General features: G+C 40.9%; 2 protein-coding genes across 2 annotated transcripts in view; one reads left to right on the forward strand and one right to left on the reverse strand.

Annotated features, from left to right (window-relative positions):
- The window catches only part of LOC122658355 (suppressor of RPS4-RLD 1-like), a 55611-nt gene extending 37562 nt beyond the window's left edge, over nt 1-18049 (reverse strand). The window contains exons 1-9 of the mRNA XM_043853276.1: nt 17857-18049; nt 17643-17752; nt 14796-15328; nt 11482-11526; nt 11279-11380; nt 11100-11186; nt 4357-4423; nt 3781-3881; nt 3552-3659 (exon numbers count right to left, since the gene is read on the reverse strand). Coding sequence (XP_043709211.1) covers nt 3552-3659; nt 3781-3881; nt 4357-4423; nt 11100-11186; nt 11279-11380; nt 11482-11526; nt 14796-15328; nt 17643-17752; nt 17857-17978 — 1275 coding nt within the window. The 5' untranslated portion in view covers nt 17979-18049. The remainder of the gene's footprint in view (nt 1-3551; nt 3660-3780; nt 3882-4356; nt 4424-11099; nt 11187-11278; nt 11381-11481; nt 11527-14795; nt 15329-17642; nt 17753-17856) is intronic.
- A 3488-nt stretch (nt 18050-21537) lies between these two features.
- LOC122660603 (cytochrome b5-like) lies at nt 21538-22273 on the forward strand. The gene is made up of 2 exons (XM_043855982.1): nt 21538-21665; nt 21766-22273. Exons 1-2 carry the CDS (start codon nt 21582-21584, stop codon nt 22114-22116), a joined length of 435 nt encoding a protein of 144 aa, XP_043711917.1. The 5' UTR covers nt 21538-21581; the 3' UTR covers nt 22117-22273.
- The last annotated feature ends 505 nt before the right edge of the window (nt 22274-22778 follow it).

The raw sequence follows: 22778 nt of genomic DNA on the forward strand, positions 1-22778 counted from the left end.
TTTTTAAATAAACTATTAAGGAAAAATAAGTGGGCCAGAGCAAATGGGAATGGGGTCAAGTTGGTTACAAGTTAGTAGAGTGGGTTGGATTAGAAATTTTTTTAATTTTGCATGAATTTTACATCCCACCAAACATGTCACACCCCTATCCCGACAAGGGATAAAATACAATATCAGGGTGTGATTGGGGTGACACGCGTCATCCCACCTCACCGCCAGGATCTCGATGCAGTGGCCAACTCACAGTCATAAACCAATATTATAATACAATAATATCAGAATGCGAAAGATAAAGGAATATTACATTTCCAACGATCATAAAATAAGCGGAAGCGTTACTGATGAGTTACCTCATGTTCACACGGCTAAGTGATACATAAATAGTTTGGATGGATATCCCGAATGACCATAGCATAACTACCCCAAAACAAGTATAATAATAAATATTTATACAAGGCACGTGGCCCCAAAAAAAAAAAGAAGGGAACAAGTCCCAAGTATCAATACGCCCGTAGGCACAATCATCATGGGCAACCATCGCCATGATCCTCGCCACGGTCTCCGGCTCCACAAGAATCATCTCGCATCAAAATCTAAAAAGAATGTGTACACGGGGTTAGCTCCACCGAGCTAGTGAGAGAGAAAAGGGGATGCACAATCACACAATCACAAATAGTCCATGGTGCATGCTATTATTAATTCATTTACCACCTAACACACAATGCTAAGTCAACGGGTATATGCTATCGCAATAACTCGGAAGACATGTGGATCCTTCCATTCTCACCACAATGCAACCTCAATTATTACTATGGAGCCGCGCCGGTCGTAGTCATCACCACCCGCAGGGCAGCCCTCGATAACCATTACTACCCCCGCCTGGCCTCTCTAACTCTCCACAAAGCAGTGTCCTGCTACCCAACACCTAAACCCCGTTGGTAAGGGTCGAGCATAGGAATCGAGCCTAACCACGATATACTACATGAATCCTATCGTGTTGAGAGGTACATCCGGGTGTCAACGTCCCATTCCATCTAACACCGGTACCAAGACAACACGGCGCATACAGCAAGAATGAGATGCAATATACAATTCCATCGTGACACGGGGTTCCGGTGCGATTTCCTAAGACCGTAACCCAACATAAATCCATATCATCCAAAACATCATCATCGAATAAGAATAAATGCAAATATGCAATCATGCTTGAATGATAATGTCGCAATATAATTCATAAATGCATGAATAAGCAATAGTAAACAAGCTCAAACAATACCCAAACCCACTCACCAATTACTTCAAATGGAGTTTGTATAAGCGAACGATTCCCGCTCAAAATCACCCCATCGCACATATGTTGGCGCCTATGGAAGTGAATAAGAGTGTGCGAGAGAGTGTAGGGAGGCCTCATAGAGAAACCCCACCGTTTACATAAGTTATAAGCCTTAAAACTGCATCGGAGGCAACGTCGGACTCAAGAGTCGCCTCCGACCTGCCTCCGACCTTCCCGCAGCTCAGGACACATCGGAGGCAAACATCGGACTCACGCAGCCTTGCCTCCGATGCAACCCAAGTGTGATTTCAAGGTCTTTAAAAGCCCGGGTTGTCCCATTTGGTTCTCTAAGCCTCAAGGGACTAGGGAGGGGTGTCTGGAGTCTATTTGGGTCTTAAACACCCAACATTCAAAGATTTAAGGGGTTTAAAGGATCAAAAGCTCAAAATCCAGATTTGGGGTTTTCTTTGGTGGTTAAGCTTTAGAATCAAATAGATTCAGCAAGAGGTCAAAATAGAGGTCTTTATAGGATTGTAATGAAAATGGGATAGCATCCTACAAGGGGAAACTACACATGGCTCGAGCTAACCCTTTGGGTTTCCAAAAAGAAATCCCCATCTTGGGGCGCAACCAACGAACCACCCAAGCTCAAACGAGCAAGGGGGAAGAGAGAAAATGGGGAAAAGGGCACTTGGCTTACTGGCTGAGGTATACACGAGGTGCCCTCTTTAAAGCTCCAAACCCAAGCAGCCGCTTCCTTCTTCTTCTTCCCTTCCTTCTCCTCCTTCTCCTCCTCTCTTCAAAGCTCTCCTCTCCTTTCACGATTAGGTTAGGAAAGAGAAAGAAAAAGAAAGACTAAGGAATAGTCTTACCCCTCTCTCTCATATAGACTTCACATTTATTGGCCTATTTGGATAAGGCCTCATAAGTGTAACCTAGGTCTATTGGGTAGGGTCAAACATGGCAGGCACCAATAGCACCTTAGCCACAGGTCTCACCCACAAGGGTCCTTGTTAGCAAGCATTGATGCGTGGTCGGAGGCAGCCAAGAACCCGCTCTCCGATGCGAGTAGGAAGGTGGTTCCCACCATAAGAGGTCGTGCCTTGGACCACACTTCGAGGGCTTTGAGAGGGCGAAGCACACAACAAAATTTGGTCAACTACTTACCCCGACACGTCAAGGTGCAACCTCCGTGGTCCCGACTAGTTTCCACAGCAACCTCGTACTATGGTCAATATAGTGGGTTTGACCACCAATGAGAACAACTCACCAGCATAAGTGGCAGTGATAACTACACGTCACGGGGAAGAATTAATAATTAATTATACTCCCGGGGTGCGGGTATAACAAAACAGATCCACTAAACTAATTTCACTTCACTTTCCTTGCAACCAAACGACTCAAAAGGGCAAAAATTTCCCTTCACTTCCCTTGCAACCAAACAGAGCCCGAAGTTCAAATTGCCCACCATTGAAGGAATAAGAAGGGGGAGAATCAGAGGAATAAACATAGATGCAGCTAACTGGTCAGCACCTCCTCCCACTAACAAAGACCTAGCTCCTTTGATTCGCTGCTCTTATCAACCTTAACCAAGGTACTAAAACTCGGGTCTCGGTACCAACTCGACTCTTGGAAAAACCGAGACGAGTCGAGATCTCGGCCGAGTTGGTGCATTTTTTTTTTCAACTCGAAGCCTCAACTTTGGGTCAACCCGAGATCCGAGATCTCGCCGAGATATGTCGAGTTTTGTCCAATTAGGTAAGGTATTTAAGTGGTAGGTGGGTTAAAATAATGGGTCGAAACCGAGATCCAACCGAGATCCGAGATCTCGCTGAGATATTGCACTTTTGAGACTTGTAGGCAGTCTCGTCTCGGCTTTTCCAAAAACCGAGAAACTTGGCAAGATCTCGCGAGTTCTCGAACTATGACCTTAGCAAGTAATAAATGTGAGCGGATATAAATACGCAACTTAAACGTCTAAGAAGATGATTCACCTTGCAAAATAACCTACTATTACAACTTGCATCAACCATAAATCGAACATCCAAATAGAAATTCATAACATTTGGCATCTTGTAGAAACATCTAATACTCAGCTTTTGGGTACCACCTACGAACACTGGGAATCCTTTAATAACATTGCAACAAATCCATATGGGTCAAAAGTTAGGCCACAAGAAACAAGCAAAAGAGTATGCACTCAGTTTCTTATTTTCATAGATTGTATATATATATATATATAATAAAAAACTAACTGCAAGTGATTTCACATGGATACCTGTACTAAATTGGCCCATCCCTCAAGAAAATTTTGATCAAGCTGTATTGATTTCAAATGTGCCTCCTCAGCCCTTCTGTACTCACCAATTGAAGCTAGAGCCAAACCCTATATTAGAATAAAATTTTCTCGATCAATATAAATAAGCATTTTAGAGAAGTGCATGAATCATTATCAATTAACATTTTCAGCCCTTGCAGAAGTCAGCTTTTAAGAAGTAGATACCCACTAAGTCTGTGAATGCAGATTTGTTATCCTTATCAAGCTTCACACATGAAGACAGATCTTCAACAGCAGCATTATAATCCTTAAGCTTGAAATTAAGCATTCCTGCATAAAACTTTGGCACCATTTATCACTTGTACGCCTCTAGAGTGGAACCCCCATGTACGAAGTAAATACAAATGAAAATGTATTATTAGTTTTTTCCAATAATAACAGTTTAGCTTAGACTTTAATAGATGTAGGATGGAACAAACATGTTACATGTTACTCAATGGCATAATGGGGTAGCCAAGGTTTTAATGCTACAGTATGTACAAGATAAATTTTGCAAGAGGAATATTACATAGAACTGAAATAATAATAACAAAGGTTTAAAATCCTTTATCCATGTTATTGAAAACTACTCAGACATCTATTTATCTATTTCTAATTATGGCATGAAGGTTCTAGATGATAGTAGTAATAATGATTATGACGTCACCGAAAAATAAGAACAATAATTATAATGACAAAATAATTTATTACAGCAAGAATACAGTACTAGTAAGGCTGCAGGGAAAGCTGAGCTTGAGAACCTTACCCCTTTGATGCAAGGTATCTGATGAGTTTGGCTCAAACTCTAATGCTTTGGTGAAGTCTTCAATGGCCTGGAATTAATGGAATATTTAATACACCATTTTTTAATAAATCAAAACTCGTTAATTAAAAGTAGACAAAAGTAAAAGGCTTCCGTGCTATACATAATTTATACATCGTATGACAATGTTAAATGAATAGAAAGGCTCAAAGGCCACAGTTTGCAAATTAGAATAACACAAATCATGGGAGTACATCCATAAATCACAAACACTAAATAAATGACCTCCCTTCTCTTCAGGATGTGCGTTTTGAAAAGGATTATTGTATCGTCCATCACCATACAACTATAATGACTCTAATGCAGAAACATGATCACCACCATAGCATGTGGCTTGATCCTCCATTTTGGACCTTTGATTTGTCTTTGTGTATCTTGGAAATATTGTAATACATAGGATAGTAATGCAGAACTGAATTTGAATGATCAAAACAGTATCAAAATAGGAACTTTTCTAGTCGGATGTCACTTTAATGGTTGAGAATAACTCCTCAAAATTTGATTGAAATCAAATAGTAAGATCTGAAGTTATGGACTAATCTTATTGCCAATAGGACTATAGAAGAATCCCACTTGAAGTAGGGCTTTAAGAAATCAAAACGAAAATCAAATTTTGAAACCATGAGTGTGTTTAGAATACTATCCGATCACCAAATATGAAATCAGATTTGAAAACTGAGATACAAACAATAAAGGGTGTACCCACTGCACGAGGCTCCCGCCACTGCGGGGCCTGGGGAGGGTCAGAATGTACGCAGCCTTACCACCGCTTCGCTGAGGTGTAAACAATGAGAAACAGAAATTTCCAGTAACTAGAACATGAAAAATAACTGATCAAAAACCAGAAATTACTAACTTGAATCAGTGATAGATAGACTAGAAGAATGGAAGAATAGAAGAAAGATATGAACCAAGCATCCCACCTGGTACTTGGCTAACATCCCATCAAGGGTTGTTGCATCCCACAACAGAGCATTCTAAATCTCACAGAACATAGGGGCGGCAAAAGCCCCCCCCCCCTTTTTTTTGGTGAATAAACAATTCATTACCAAAAGGAGATAGAGATACAAGAAAGCCCAGAAAACTTGCGGAAACAGAAAAAACTATACAAGAGAGACAAATCAAGGAAGAACCAGGCCTAAACCTCAGGAAGGGGGAGGGGGCTGAAGCAAGGAGAGAGGGAGACCACTCACCTCAGGAGACAACAGTTAGCCTGTTCCTTGGGGTTTCACCACACCTAGAGGAGACCATAAAGGCTTTGTTACGGACATCAAAATCTACAGAGTCCCAAATCAGCTAGAAAGATCTAGAGCTCTGTGTCCATTTTCTGAGATTGCGATCCATCCAAATGTGACAGATGGCAGCCCCAAAGGCAAGCTTGCCCACCACATCGCAGATAGTCTTGCCGGTGAAAATCATGTCCACCCAAATCCATTCCCTCGAGATGGGAAAAATCATCCTTCTCCTAGGCCAACACTTAGTCAGGAGTCCTTTCCAAACCGAAGAAGAGAACGGACAAACAAAGAAGAGATGACATCTTCAAGAGCATTCCAGCAAAAGTAGCAGGATGGGGAGGGAGGGATATGCCGAAGAATGAGGAATGAGTGCATTGGGAAGCAGTTGGAGAAGGCCTGCCAAACAGAGAAACAGTGGCGGGAAATATGGCACTTGAACCAAACCAACTTGCGCCAAGGAGATATAGGGCCACGAGCCCTGATGAGCTCCCACACCGACTTGGAACTGAATAGGACAATAGAAGAAGGAGACCAACATCTGCAGAACCAATGGGTTCTAGTGATGGAAGGAAGAGCGTTCCAAACTGCGGTCAACAGGAGGAAGAGGTAGGGGGAGCCCAAACAGCTGGCAATCTGGCCTAAGAACGGCCAAACCAAGGACTACTTACAAAAGCACAAACTGAAATGGACCTAGCTCTGACTGAGTAGAGGAGAACACCCTAAGGATGCCAGTGGTAAAGCCAAAGACTAGTGGAGACACCATCATCAATCCACGGGGTAGCAGCCCCATAAGCAAGAGGACGAAGCTTCAAGATTATTTCCAAACGCAAGAGACATCAAGTGGAGAGGGCACAGTCCAAATAGAGTCATTTCGAAGCAACACGGAGTAAATCCAATCCACCCAAATACTTTTCTTCTTAGCCACTATCTTCCAGATCAGCTTGAGAATACCGGCACTATTCACCAGTTTCACCTCTTTGATTCATCGCAAGCTAAGGCCCCCTCATCTTTGAGAGACAGACGGTAGCCCAACTGATGGGATGGAGGAATCTGGTGGAGTCAGAACCTTTCAAAAGCAAGGCACACACAAGGGTTCTAGCTCCTTAATGGTGGACTGGGGCAACCACAAAATACCAAACCAATGAATTTATGAGGACTGGAGGACAGATCTAATCAACTCAAGGAGGCCAGCATAAGAGAGAAGCTTGCCCTTCCAAAGCTGCAGCCTCATGCGCAAGAGGTCAAGAATGGGAGTGCAGTGGTGAGCAGACAACCTGGCAGGGATCAAAGGTAAGCCCAAATAGTTAACTAAGAGGCAGCCTAAGGAGAATTTGGTCTTCTCTTGCAAGAGACTCTTGTCATCATCAAAGACACAGGTTAAAAATAAGAGAGATTTCAAGAGATTGAGCTGCATGCCCGAAAACCCTTCAAAAAGCGTAAACAGGACATAATAGAATCAATCGAAAGGTAATTTTCTTTGGAGAAGATCATGAGATCATCCGCAAAGGCAAGATGGGAGATCTTAAGGGCCTTACACTTAGGTATGGGAGTGATGAGCTACTGGTCTGTGCTGGATTGGATGCTTTTGGAAAGGACTGCAAGGGCTAAAATGAAAAGGGAGAAAGGGCAGCCTTGGTGAATGCCAACAGTGGAGGCAAAGAAACCGATTGGGCTACCATTGACAAGCACAGAGAGCTAAGGAGATGAGATGCAGTTGTAGATATAGTTGACGAAGACAGGATGGAAGGCCGTCTTGAGCATAATATTAACAATGAAGTCCCATCATGTAAATTGGCTGTCTAAAACCAGGGATTCTTCCCTACACCAGCATGAGTAGCCACCGGGTAGGTGTAGGGGAATCCCTGCACCAGCAGTTAAAATCGTGGGCTGAAGAGTTGTTATTTTTTTAGGCAGTCTTTATTTGAATTGTAATTCTAATTGGGATTCCTAGTGCAAGTTTGAATCCTAGTTAGAAGTCCTAGTTAGTATTCCTAGTTCAGTTATGAGTCCTAGTTAAGTTTTGAGTCATAGTTCAAGTTTGAATTCTGTCCAGCCATAAGGCCATATATGTGTAAGAGCTCTTGAGAGCCCCCCCCCCCATGATTTAATGAATAAGAATTTGCTTTGCAATTACCACTGCCCTGAGATAGGCTGTGACGGTGAGATACCCAGGCTGAGATAGCCTTCACTGCCTCCCTCTCCTGCAATCAAGCATTCAAGTTGTTTCAATTCTGCCATAGCCAAAAGTTTGAAGTTTGAATTTCAGTTGCTGGTTTTCTGCATCAAAGTTCAAGAACCCTAAGCTAGCAAGTACGTTCATATCCCCCTCCCCAAACCCTTCTTCTCTTAATCCTCTAAACCCAACCCTAACCATTCCCCATACTCGAACTTCATTCCCCATACCCTAAATTCTGTCTAGGTCTCCAGCCATCAGAATCCAACCAAACTTGGATCGAGCAGCCCTCATATCCCTAGGAGAACTCGACCTGAACCCCTGTCCTTAACCCTAACTCTAAACCCTAGATCTCTTCTTCTTCCACTTTCCCAAAATCCAAACCCTAATTCCATAACCATCTTTGTTTACATATTCAACCTCCATAAAACATCTCAGGACCTTCATTGGAAGACTTCCCTTCACTAACTTAACCTAACCCTAACATCAAACCTTAGATTCCATTTAACCCTAACCCTAATTTTCAAAATCCCACTTATTTGACCTAGCCGATTACTCCTATCCTTAGCAGATCCTGGTTATTGGTTCTAGTTGGTAATTCAGCCATCTAGAATTACATTATCCCATCTCAAAGAGTCAAAGGCTATGTGGATGTCAATCTTCAATAGGGCAGCAGGGGGTGAGATTTTCTACCAAAACCTCTAACAAGCTCATTGCAGAGGAGGATGTTGTCTGAGATACTTGATACTTCTACCAGCTATGAAGGTCGATTGATTGTCACTGATTACGAAGTCAATGCCAACTAGAGCCTGTTGGCAAATATTTTGGCAATGAACCCGTACAAGAGATTGCACAGAGATACAGGCCTGAAGTCTGATATAGAGGAGGTGCCTTCTTTCTTGGGAGTTGGGGATGAAGCAAAGGAAGGGGTGGTTAATCCCTTCGATCTGACACTGCAGAGGTTCTCTTTGATGATGTCCCAAGTAGAGAAGAAAAAGCCCATGCTGAAACCATCTGGCTCGGGTAAGAATAGACAAAAGCCAAAATCTCTTCCTCAAAGGGTAGCCTGGAGGGCACCAAACAGGGAGCTGGGAATGAATTTGTTGAGCAGACCCTCTGGGATGGGATTGAAGGAGGTTGTGGTAGAGGGACGAAAGAGCTGCATAAAGTAGTCAACAACCTCCATCTTAATATCTCCAACAATGGATAAGGTGGAGCCATCGCTACCCACTAGTAAGGGGATGGAGTTAACAATGGTTCTTGCCTTCATAGTGCAGTTAGAGTAGGCAGTATCGGAGTCACCAAGCTCCAACCATTACACTCTGGACTTTGCTTTAAAAACTTTCCTCTTGAGCAACCAAGGAGATCAATTTCTCCTCCTCGGCCAGGAGGGAGTTACGGATGTTGAATTGAAGACTCAACTGAATAGCAGTAAGCTTATCCCTATAGTCAGTAACCAGGGGGGGGATGTTCCCAAAATAAGGGAAATTCCAGGCTTTGAGGGCACTTTTAACATTACAAAGCTTTCTGGCAAAGGATATAAGGGGTGGAGTGGTCATGGACCGGCTTACCTTAGGCATCTTGGACAATTTTATTCAATAGCAAAATCATATGGAGACCTATGGCTCTTACATCAATTCATAGAAACTACAAGTGTACATAAAGGAAAGTGTACTTGAAATTAAAAAGAAAAAAAAAAAATAGAAACTCTATACATAATATAAATATATGTCCCTTATAATTAAAACCCTACCTTAACTGGAATAGGTGTCCGACATAATTAAAACTCTATCCAAAGTAGGAATAGGAGTTCTATTCAGGAAAAACTCTATCAAATCCTTAACAACCAAGGAAATAACAATTACTTCATGAAACAAAACAACTCAAACTAACCTAATAAAGTAAATCTCGTATAACTACCTCCTACCGATAATTTAGGTCCATTTAAGTGACCTACTACAATGAAAACCCATTGGACTTAAGGCCCAACACATAAATAACCCAACCCAAAGCTTGTTTCCACTAAAATAAGCCCAATTCTATGTTTTATCTGCATTAATAACCCAAAAGTACTAGCAATAAAGAAGTAATTTTTGTGGGACCTAAGTTCTGGACTCTCACTTTCTATACAACCATTTTTCTTCTCTTAGTTTTCATTTATTTTTTACATCTACTACTAGTTTATACTTATGATATGGACATTTATACAAGTTTCTGGTGTAGACACAGCAACCCCCAAACTCCAGAAACGGGAACATGCCTTTATATATTTAATTGATCAGCTCAGGTTGCCAGTATGACGATACAGATTTGAGGCTGAGGACGGCCACTTCGTGAAGAAAATGCCAAAAGTTAGGACCGACTCCAGTCCAAGTCCAACCCTACCCGGAATCTGCAAAAGTAGGAAATGAGTTGTGGCCTTCATGTAGCTATGATTGACATGCATTTCCATATCTCAAAAATAAGTAATCCAGGTTCCCTGCCAAGATTGAAAGGCACCTCATTTTGGGACTGTTTGATGCTTAGACCATGTGCTGAGATAGCATTATATTTTGTAGGTGAAAAGGCAAGTCAATAGTAGTAAACCAAGGGCAAGCACAACACTATATATTAAAGCGTATTGTAATGAGTGTTAGTAAAGCAAATCAAAGAACACAATCAACAAGAAAATTGGGATAAGGAAGTACAGAAAACATCCAAATAAGATCATGTTCCACTAACTTAAGGGCAAAAGGCGCAGGGCGATATCCAAATGACTGTCGAGCTGTGTCCATACAAGTGAGAGACATAACACATAACATGTGGGCAATGTACAGGCACAAGAAATCTACAAAAGGAAGTGTCTAACAAGTAATAGGTTTCAGTTAATGGCACTACAAGTGGCATCCAGCCAGGACTTCACTAATCAAGATAACTAAATTATTTCATTGGTAAAACAGGCCAATCAGAACTGGCAACATGATCCTGTCCTGTTACAGAGAAGCATCTAGTTTCACCCTATAGACAATGTCATCAAAAAAGCACCTTTTTTTAATGGAGGACCAATAGTAGAAAGCATCAAGGACAAAAAAAGGAAGACTATTCAAGAGTATTCTGGTCCCTATAGAGAATTCCAGTTTTCTATCCCCTTAAAGACAACATAAGCTGATAACGCTTAGCATGCATTGTTTCAGCACAAACATCTGAGAACACCAACACATGCACCTCAAATATTTAGTGGAAATTGCAGCAGCATTTATTGCACTTAAAGATCAAAGAGAACAATAAGCAAGCCTTGCCTCTGCAGGTTCTCCCAAGGCAGCTCGAGCCTGCCCCCGCCGCTTCCATGCCTCTCCAGTCGAAGGGTTACATTCAAATTCGATAGCCTAGAACAGAAAATAAGTAACACCCAGTTATGAGTCAATATCAGAATATATTTGCACAACTACTGAACATTGAAATTCATAATTACATATACCTTTGTAAAGTCAGCAATAGCAGCATCAAGTTCTCCTTGGAATGCATATGCTGTTCCCCGTCCTATCAGTGCCTCAGGGTAAGTAGGATTTTCTTTCAATATCTGTGAATTGATTATGAAGATTATTATGAGCAAGAAAAAGAAACACCAGGAGAAAGGAAAAGCAGGGGGTAGAAACAACCATGATGAGTAGAATGTATGACCTGGTCAAAGATAGATACAGCATAAGCAAACTTCCCTTCGTTGACCTGGAAAAAAAACAAGAACCCATCGCCACAATATTAATAATAACAATAACTAATAATATTAATCTTAATAACAATAGTAGCAATATAAATAATATAATAATAATATTATAGTAACAACACCACCAACAACTACAAGTCTACAACAAGAACAATAATGATATAACAATATCAATAATAATGATCGCAACAATGATAATAATAATAGACCAAAGCCAAACAATTGTCAAATAAAATATTTTAACTTTAAGAGAACCATTATGCCATCCCATACAGTGAAAACTTTGCTTCATTGGTTGAAGGCAGGCATGGTTGTAAAGGCGTCCAGGCACCTTGGTCGCCTAGGTGGGCGCCTTAGATGCCTTGGTCACCTTGCTGGTGCCCTCTTGCATCCAGGCCCCCTCCAACGCCTTGGGTCGCCCAGATGCCGTGTCAACTTTGAAGTTTGAACTTTGAAGGCAGGTTTCAATTGGCAAACGGGTGCATTACATGTAGGGATGTAAATTATCTGGTTGCTCATTGCAAGGTGGCTAGAGATATGAAGCATTTTCTTACATTTAACGGTGCAATTCTTTGCCAAAGGCCTAAAACACACACACAAACAATCTAAGATAATCAACTCTTACCTCTCTATTACTTAGGACTTGAGGGGAAAACCGTTCAGAAGATTGTTTCCTCACTTTTGGTGTAGGACCTTAAAAGGACAGGATTGGAAAATATTTTACGATTTGGAATGGCTTGCATGAATATGCTTACTTATGTTGGAAGGGAGGGCCTTTATTTCAAGAGAACTCACAAGAATTGTGGAGTTCAAAAATCACTGGCAATCCCATATTGTTAAATGCCTCACACAATTAAATCTATGTGGATCCTTCTATTAAAAAATATTGAGAAAGCTCACCGCTTTTATTGATGGGGGAATTGAGTTTCCAAAAAAGACATGATCCAAGTACCTCTGGGGTTTGGGGGGATATCCAGAGATTGCACCTGAGATGTAGTCCAGTTGTACTGGGTCCAGTTAGAGAGGAGGATTCTCTACTCAAGCCGACATCATGGTGCCCATTTAGCATCAGAAAACCTCTTACTTCCAGGATCTGGCACCTGGTTGGAGGTGATTCAGCAAGTGTTATCCATTGGTTCACCAAGGACTTTGGATATTATTCCAGATAATCAGCGCAGTTCGAGCAAATCATTTCATTGGATTCCTTGATCAGCAACCCCATCATGAACAACCTAGTGAAACATGAGTTACAGAGGCCAAGATGTATATTTGGGATCTTCCCGTGTAGCATAGCATGTGATGGCCTCTTTTGTTTTATTTTTACCTTTCAACTAGAGTTCTTGATGGTTAAAAAAAACCAAGAAATATGAAAAAAATATGAATCATGAAGCTTCTAGAATTTCTAATAATTCCATGCTGGGGCGAAAGATACGCAAAACTGCCAAAGTCATTAGAAGAAGCAGAACATCAGAAGCCAACCAACCATCATAAAAAGTATAATGAATACTAGGCCAGTACACAATAATAGATTTTTTTACTGCTTTAAATAAACTGATAAACTCATTCTTTTGTTCAATTCTATGAGCTAAATAGTGGGCAAAGGGCCATATAAAAGGCTGAAACCCTGAAATAGTCCAAAAATCTTGAATTGAGAAGTTGGGGCAACCATAATATACTCCAGTATCTACCCAATTTAGGGGCTAAACCAGTAAAATTTCCCCAAAAGAGTAAAAATTCACCTAATTCATCCAGCACCTAAACCTAAGGCTCCAAGGTAATTTGCTACATACATGCATTTGCATGTCAGTAGAGAGGACAACTAGCACTTTCTGACTATTGTTTTCCACATGATTCAAGAACTTGGCGAGATCTCGGCGATCTCGCTTAAAACTTGTTTTTTTTTCAATTAGCGAGTCAAGATGGGAGGCGAAATACAAAGTTACACGGACTCAGTCAAGATCTCGGTTCGACCGAGATGTGGACCAAACCCATGTTTAAAAGGGGAAAGATCTTGACCGAGACAGTCGAGATCTCGATAGGGAAACCAGTGGTGAGCTGATTTTTCAGCTTTTGCCACCTTATTTCGACGGAAAATTTGTCGGAGACGTCAATTAGCATCCTACTTGCATCAAACTTGTAAGATTTGTTACAAATCCTCACTATGGCCATGACTTCGACATTCGGAGCACTGGGTCAGGATTTGTTGACGACCTATACAAAGTCCCAACCCAGCCATACATGCCTGATGGCAGTGGCATTGAATCGACCCCATTATTCTCATCGCAACCACCTCTTCTATACCCTAGGATAGGGTACCTTCGGATAGCTGATGACAACACTTATCTAGGCTGTGTGGTAGACTAGATGCATTTCTTCAGCAACACTTTGACATGGGAATCCCATGTGGCACAGTCTGAGCCTTATTGGCTTCGGAAACATGGCTTGGAAGGATAGAGGTATCATATATGTTAAAATTGATGTAAAATACTCTACTTTACATTTCTAATGCTTATGTAAGTTGTTTTACATTAATTGAATGCTTTGATTGCTTTCTATTACTAAATTATGTGTAGAGTATGGTATTTTAGTACGTCGTCGCCTACCAACCTAGGGTTCGAAGTGAAACTCCTATTTGGACTTAAAAAATCTGATAGTGTCATTTTGTTTAAATGGCCTAAAATAGGCTGAGTACCAAGTTTAAGGTCCAAACTAGGTCTAAAACCCACCGAAACCAGCCTTCGAGTTTTAAAAAAAAATGCACCAACTCACCGAGAACTCGGCCCAACTCGGTTTTTTGGCTCGGCGAAACCAGTACCGAAACTGAGTTCTTGAACCATGGTTTTCCAATCATAAAACTATACTGTACACACGAGAAAGATGATAATTTTGGAGTCATCCACTTTGACTCCATTGACAGCAGAGCACCTCTTCATGTGACCAGATAGCTTAGTCGTAGAAAGCCAATACTAGGCAGGGAAATCACACATATTAAGAACCCAAGTAATTAGGGATAGAGAAATTATTAAATGTCACAGGTCACCAACAACAAAAGGATTTTGAAAACAAAAATGGCAATTGAAAAAAGAGAGTAAAACAAGTCCTAAAGTAGCAGTAAAAATACTGCTCCTTTTTATGGAGTTTCAGTCTTCAGCTCACGTTCAAAAAAAAAAACATCTAACACATTGATCAACAGTAGAACTCGAAACTTCTAAGCAAGACAAAAAGAAAGAGTTCCCATCCTAATTTACCAAGCAATAGGATTGACATATACCTGTGCTATTCCTCTCGCTAATCGAAGATCCAAGCTGAAAGATTTGTTCTTTGAAATACCTGTAGTGAAAAGTTTATGATACCTCTTGGATTCATCACCCAATTTGCTATGTATTTCAGATATTTCTCTTGATTCAGAATGTATTTCAGACGCATCACTTGATTTACTGTGTGTTTCAGATTTAGCACTTGATTTACTGTGTGTTTCGGATGCATCACTTGATTTTCCATCTATTTCGCATGCATCACTTGATTTACTGTCTATTTCAGATATATAAATTGTGCTGTCTATTTCAGATGTATCACTTGATTTACGAGTTTCACACCCTGAATCAGAAACTGACAAGGTTGGGCCTGAGTCTTTCAGAGCTTGGTCTTCAGAAACATTAGTTTTATTCTTTTTCGCACAAGCCAGTAGCTCTTCCAGCTCCAGCAATTGGTTCAATTCTGCAGATTGATGAACAGCACATTCATAACCTTGCTCCCAAATGAGAAGAGCCTCATCCTTCCTTCCCAAAGCTGATAAGGCACGACCTGGATCATAAAGTGACAATTAGAATTAAGGTGAAAACAAATCACCACTTGCAAGTGCTGCACTCCTTCGGAGAACCTGCACTTGTGGATTTTGAGGTAACCATAAACCTCATTGTTTGTAATCATCCAAACCTGTATTGCACATTCCATAGTACGGGGATGCAAAAATTTTGTTAGGCATTCCCCACCACCAAAATCGGACAACTAAATACAAGTTTAATGTGTTTGCCAATTTGAAATGTAGTCAAAAAAAATGAACCAAGGCAGAAAGTTAGATTTGGTTTAACTCGGGTACTAAATATTAACATTTCAAAAACACACGACCTAAAAATTAGCATAGGGGCTCCCTTGACAACAAGCAATAGATAACTCTCTTGACGGCTCAAATATTTGCCATATGGCAGCTTGGACGGGCCCAATTTCTTGTGTTTAACTTTTGACCTCCAATTGAGTTTTCCATGAAATATACTAGGAGATCATCCAAAAACAGAGAATGGGATTTTGCAAACAATAAGTAGAGAAAACACAGTCCTAACTCCTAACAGTCCTCACCTAAGTCTCGTTGAAGGTCCCTAGCAAGAGCCCTCTCAGCAATGATAAATGGGCTGCTCTTTGACCTATTTTATGGGTCTCTGATGCCTGAACAATCAACCACCAGGGACTCCTTGAAGTGTTATTCCAGAAGCTTTTTAATAGCTTCTTTGATCACATGACTTAATCTTTCATACTATTTTACAGTGTGTACTTTAGCTTTTAGTTGATTACTTTGTTTAGTTAATTACTCTATTTTGATTATTGGCAAATGTTTAACTAATAAATCTCTTTAATCTAGTTAGATACGCCACAATGAAACAATATATGGTGACTGAGGGGCTCGATGGATAATAACAAGCAAATAGATGAGGTGGTTGCATCTTCAGATAAATGAACTTCACAAGAAAAATAAAATGATTCTTTTTGGTAGGGAAATGAAGTACCACAGACTAAAACCCACAGCATTAGCCACTACGTAACTAGTATGAGGTCTATACCAAATAGGAAAATTCTCAATCTACTCCAATAGCAACCATATTTGTTAAACAAGCAGATCCCACAAATAATATAAATAATTCATTGTTGGCATACACCCCTTATGCCCTTTTTGTTCCATTTACTTTTTCTGTCGGAAATGGGGGTAAGGGTATTCAAAAAAGTTCATATAAAGCAAAAAAACCACATGTGTCTATTGGCTAGTAATCCAAATAGTCAACCAGACTGCTCAAAGGGTCGTTACCCAGTGCTGGCCTTGCCTATGCCAGGTTTTGGCAGGGGTGAGTTTGGAGTCGGTTATAACCTTTGGCACTGTTGCACAAAGTGGCTGCCCTAAAAACTCGAACCCAGGCATTTACCCTGGCAACCCAAACATTTTACCACTACTTGCAATGACCCATAAATAATCAAGCAGACTGCTTACTTCTGGATCATTAAAGACAGCTAATCTTTGATATAAGAATCGAGGAAGAGTATGGCTGTCACTTGAGAAACATGCGCAACAAGACTTCTCTAACTTTACAAAGTTAGGCAACTTGTTTAGGCGGTTTGAGCAGTCTCTGTACCCTACATTTCATATGTTGAATCAGATTAGGCCTGGGTAGGTGGCTCCTCTTGACACCACCATTAAAGGACCCTTCTAACCTTTTTATCTGTGTCCTTTTAGAACTAGGAAACAACAGACACTATAGGGTTATAACACTCATGTGCTACTAAGAACGACATATATTCTCCAGTTGTAACAATAGAGTGAGACTGAGTTCTCTCTCTTGGGTTTTAAAAGAGTGCAAGAGAGTAGTGTTTTGCTAGGGTTTTATGAGACAAAGCCACAGAGGTATGGGTGTATAAGGTTTAGGGTACCAGGTTTTGGATGAGTGCTTAGAAGTTTGAACCCCTCTGGTTCTATCTCAGATTTTGGATGAGTGCTAAGGAGCTTGAACCCCTCTAGTTCTGCTTAAACTCGTATGACATATGGTATAAAGCCAGACTAGATAAACTTTACGCGTTTTGTGGCTAACGGTGGTTTCTAATTTGCATTTTATTTCATTTATTGTGATCAGTTTTGTGCTCTACTGCTCAAGAACACGGAATATTTCAGGCAGAAAAAAATAGCAGGGGATTCATATTCTTGCAATCCCAATTAAAGATCCTACTGGGCCTACAAAAAAAATTTACCAGAAGAAACAGAAACAGAATAACAAATTAGGAAATGAAAAATGTAATTGGATAAATTAAATTCAGAGGGGGATTGGAACCCGAAAGTCCATGATTCCTTCGAACAGACCCTTGAGGATATATGCTTGAAGAAGTTTGGGGTCGAGTTGAAGTGCCTTGTCGCAGTCCTTGATCACGTGCTTGTGCAGCTCAAGTTGGCTGTAGCAGAAGGCTCGATTGCTTTGACAGAAAAAGGAAAAAATTAAAAAAATAAAAACAAACTCGTAATTGCTTTTATCCATGATTACGTAATGCGTGCGAGATAGCAAAGGAAGAACACTAACCAGAAGTCTTGAATGGCACATGATTGAGAAAGGAGAGAATCGAGAATGCGAATAGCCTTTGACCAGTCCCGAGAGCTGCAGAGCTTGGCAAGCTCAACCCTCTCAGAAATGGTAGACCCCATGAGAGCAGAGCTGCTCGAACCGCATAAATTAGATACCCTCCGTTATTGTTCCGCTTTCCCGCCTTTCCTCTTCTCTTGCTCTTACTGCTTCAATTGAGGGACAGGCGCGGGGGTGAGAAAGAGAGATGCAGTCAAATTGAGGAAGAAGTCTCGGAGGAAGGAAGGAAATCCAAAGGGTAGCCGATGGGGTAAGAGTCTCTACGGTTAATGCCGTCCTCTACTCTTTTTCTTTTACCCTTTTTGTCCTCTGAAATTGCATTACAGATATGTTTAAATCCAACCCAAAATACAAGCCCGTCACGGTCTACAGCCCAGTCCCAGGACCACTGGACCAGGGACCATGTCCCTGCTACCTGACGAGGACACAAGGAGCCCTACTTTGAAAACCCTAGAAAAACATATAGGACAACCCATCTCTGGTTTATCCCGGCCCCAGGTGGAATGGCAATTTCTCAATCCCAATAGGGAAAAAGGGCCACTGGAAAAGCTTGAGTGCATATGAACCAGGACTGGTTCCAATATTTGCAAAATATCGAATAATCATAGAGCGAAGTATGGCCCACTGTACAAAATCTGGCCCAACCCGCTTAGTGGGAGGCCCACAACGCCCCCAATGCTCCAAACTATAATAATTCGTTGAATGGTTTCCTGCTCCAAAGTTGCTTTGGTCATTTCCATTACGGGTGTAATCCCAAGCATGTGCAGAGGTAGGCCCGTATGGGTGTAATCCCAAGCCCATGGTAGTAGGCCCGACCGAGTCCGACGGTAGCTTATGTTTTCTACCCCAATAGTTGGTTAGGCGGTGATGAACAAGTAGGTCCGAGAGGTCCTGGGACCCGTTTTTAAGACCCTGAAGGTTCTTCGTGATCCAATGATGTTTTGAATTCTTAAAATGAACTAAGCAAATCGTCAAAATTGAGTTTTAAACAAATGATGGAAAATGGACTTTTCAATTTTGGCCTGAATCCAAAACAAGGCTTAGCCTTGGCCCAAGACTAGACTTGGACCAAGCCCAAACCCCATAAGTCAGCCCAAGTCAGTTAAAATGAACTGACCAGGGCCGACATGCAAAGTTATCTACGCCGTCAACTTGTCAAGTTAGTTAAAATCAATTGAATCTTTTGAGATTGTGGCAACCCCAAAGATTTTGGATTAAGAACATTACTAGGGTCGTTGGAAACGAGTTGTGCTCACGTTCACGTACGTGAGCGTACAAGAACGGCTCACAGCCGTGGGGTGGATTCCATCTTGACGGCTGTGAACCGTTCTCGTACACTCACGTATGTGAACGTGAGCTGGACTCGTTGGGAACACCCTAGGTTATGCATATAGGCCCTCTAAGCCGTTGAGGGGTACCTGTCAAAATCTCAAAGTTTGCAGCGACACTCTCTCTCACGTAGTTGTGCAAACTTGAGATTATGGAAAGGGTCGATACCGGTGTTTGGTTGTAGCCCGATCGATAGAGATCAGCTGGCACCGTCAACCGACAGTGTATAGCTCATTTTAAGCCCGGGGAGGTGAAGAAAACCGAACATGTGATATAACATCAACATAGCATTTTCCTATACCAAATCCAATCAGTGCGGTTTAGCCATTTTCTCATCTGATTTTAGCAATTGTTTTGAGCAAAAGATTTTCTGGTCGGTGGGAGCAGAGTACACCCAAAATCATTTTTTTGTTACAAACTATTGGGTATGGTGTAGTGTTCCGTATTGTTTTTCTTATGTTCCACTCTCTAGCAACATAAGATTAATATAATAAGTTTTTGTTACAAACTAGGGGAGAGAATTCAAAACTTATCCACGAAGGTGTTAGTTATAAATTTCATTAAAAAAATTTGAAACTAAAAATACTTTGGATTTCATAAATGCAACAATACATAAATATGCTCGAATATTGAATTTTGGTTTCAAATAATTGAGAGGAAAAATGCATTTTTTATCTCGATAAGATTTTGAAACTGCTCATTCTATACAATAATTATAATCTAATACCAAACATTTCATATTTCACAATTGACCACCTCTTGCATGTATTTTTTGGGAAAATATTGTTTTAACCAAGGTTGGTGTGGAAGAAAAAAAAATCATAGCTTTACGTTTTTGTCCTTTCAGTATAATACGGTTTTTTTTCCACTAAGGGTAAATCATGTTTCTTCACTTACATAAAAAATATGCAGCTTTTACTAATGATTTAATGTCGAATAACTCTTTCTTACTTCTATATTAAATAATTTTGGGGAATAAGACAATGGGCAATCAAAGGAATGTTACTACTTCTCATTTCACCATTTTGGTGACAAAAGATGCATGCACCAATTTTATTAAACTTGTTACCAAATATTTTTTTTTCTTTAAACTGCAAAATCTATTTCTATTAAATATCGATTTTTATTTTCTTTTTTGTAACTCCCTTATCCTTGCACCTCACTAGTCAAGATCACATCATCACGAGTACGATTTTCATGACGACATGTTTCTCATTTTTTTTTCTTTCATAAAATACCCATGTTAACACGATTAATGGCAACATGAAGGGATATAAATATATATATATATATATATTGGTAAGAAGCATGAAGGAATATTTATGGAAGCAAAAAAGGACACGTGTTATCACCAAATCAATTTGAAACCTTCACGTAAGGAAAGGTGTTCCAAAGCAACTCACAATGGTTTGTGATTTTGGAGCTCAGCAGACTCGCTCGCTCTCTATGGTTTCTACGTGTAGCTCCATTGTCAACAGAATCAAGTTTGAATTGGCCAGAGTTGATTCTGATACGATTCTGATCTGGATTGGATTGGAATCAGTCTGAATCGATCCGATCCAGCCGATTCTAAGCTATTTGGAATTAAAAATAGGATCAGCTTTGAGATAGTAAATCTGCCTTAAAAATCAGTTAGATTCAAGTTGGAAGATGAAGAACTGACTAGGAATGAATCAAGCTGATCAAATTCAAGCATTAAACTAGGATCAGTGGAAACCGAGATCAATGTCGACTCACCGATCCGATTCCCAATTGTTGAAACCAAGATCCCAACTCTCAACTACCTCGTCACCTCTGAAAATTATCGCCCCCACTACTGGGGGCGGTCCAGTGCGCATCGTGTGGCTGGGCATCACCCATGTGTGCATAATGGACCCCACCGTGCACACATGGGTGATGCCCAGCCGCACGATACGCACAGGATGCCCCCAGTACTGGGGGCGATAAAGATCCTCTCCCGTCACCTCCACTCTTATATCTTAATTCTTACCGGTCTACACACTAAGACAGTCAGATATACTTGGAAAGCTGGAAGCGTAGTTGGGTCTGTGGTCTTCCAAGCTTTTTACCTAACCAGAGAAACAAATTTTATAATTTTCTTTCTTGTTTCTGTTTGTTTTCCCTTTCACTTGACTATTTTCGGATTAAGAATTGAAAAGTGGTTAGGTCAGATCGTGGATATCGAGCTAACCGTCGCCACCACTCTCAAGTCTCACTTATATCCACCCTTCCACTCCCTACAAATTCCCCATTTCTCTCTGCTGCTGTACCCGACACACGTCCCTGCTTTGCTTCTGCACTCCAAGTCTCGGAGCCAATTTAATTTACACAATACAATGGCAGAACGACGGGTCTTCACCCTCTCACAGGTCGCCCAGCACAAATCGAAGAAAGATTGCTGGTTCGTCATCAATGGCAGGGTATCCCATCTCTCTCTCTCTCTCTCTCTCTTCCCCTGTCTCTCTCTGTATCTGTCACTGACTCCCTGAAATGATTTCTTATTGGGTGTGTGAATTACAGGTGTTAGACGTGACGAAGTTCCTGGATGAACATCCGGGAGGGGAGGAGGTACTGATAGAGGCAGCAGGAAAGGATGCTACGAAAGAATTCGAGGATATAGGCCACAGCAAGGCTGCTCAGAACATGCTGGTCAAGTACCAGGTGGGCGTCCTCCAAGGATACAAGGTACAAGGAGAAAACGCTTCTGCTGCTGCTGCTACTTCTTACAAAGAAAGCAAGGGGAAAGAGATGTCAGCATTCGTGATCAAAGAAGATGGGTTGCCCAAATTTAAGAGCTTCATCGAGTTCTTTGTTCCGCTCATTGTCGCCGGTGGCTTCTTCGGGTACAGGTACTTGACCATGGCGGCCTAGGTCCTATTACATTAGACATTACTCCGGTCCTCTGCAAATCCCCACTCTGTTTTTCCCTTTATTTTCTTGGTTTGTTGGAGTGTGAGACAGCGAGAGGGAAGAAGCAAAATTATGTTCATCAGTCATATTTTTCAATAAGTTATCCTATATTGAATGATGCAATTTCTTTCTTCTGATTCTTACCCCAAAAAAAAAAATTCTTTCTTCTGATGATGAAAGAGCCCACATGAATCCACGGCCCTTTACTCCCTCTTCTTTCTGTCCCACTAGTAATACAACAACAACAACCACCACAACCTCAACCTCAGCCTTATTCCAATGTAATGAGGTCGGCTACATGGATTCAAATAAATAAAATACTCAAAATTGAGAACTAGACAAAATAAGGAAATGAAAAGATGGAAAAAGAGGGAAGCAAAAGAAAGTGAAAGATAAAAGTAAGAGGAAAGAGACACAACAAGAAGTAAGGAGAATCTCAGCTAAATAGGGTGTGCTACATGGATCTTTGTGAAGAATTCCTCATTTTCATTAATTAGATATGTAACAAGTTACACATATTTATATTACAAGAGATAGTTTTCCAGCTAACCATGTGATGACTCTAACCGTGCACATGGGTTGCTTGGTACAGTTGTTATAACCCTAACTGCCTGTGATGACGT

The sequence above is a fragment of the Telopea speciosissima genome, chromosome 4, assembly GCF_018873765.1.
Source record: "Telopea speciosissima isolate NSW1024214 ecotype Mountain lineage chromosome 4, Tspe_v1, whole genome shotgun sequence".
Lineage (NCBI taxonomy): Eukaryota > Viridiplantae > Streptophyta > Magnoliopsida > Proteales > Proteaceae > Telopea > Telopea speciosissima.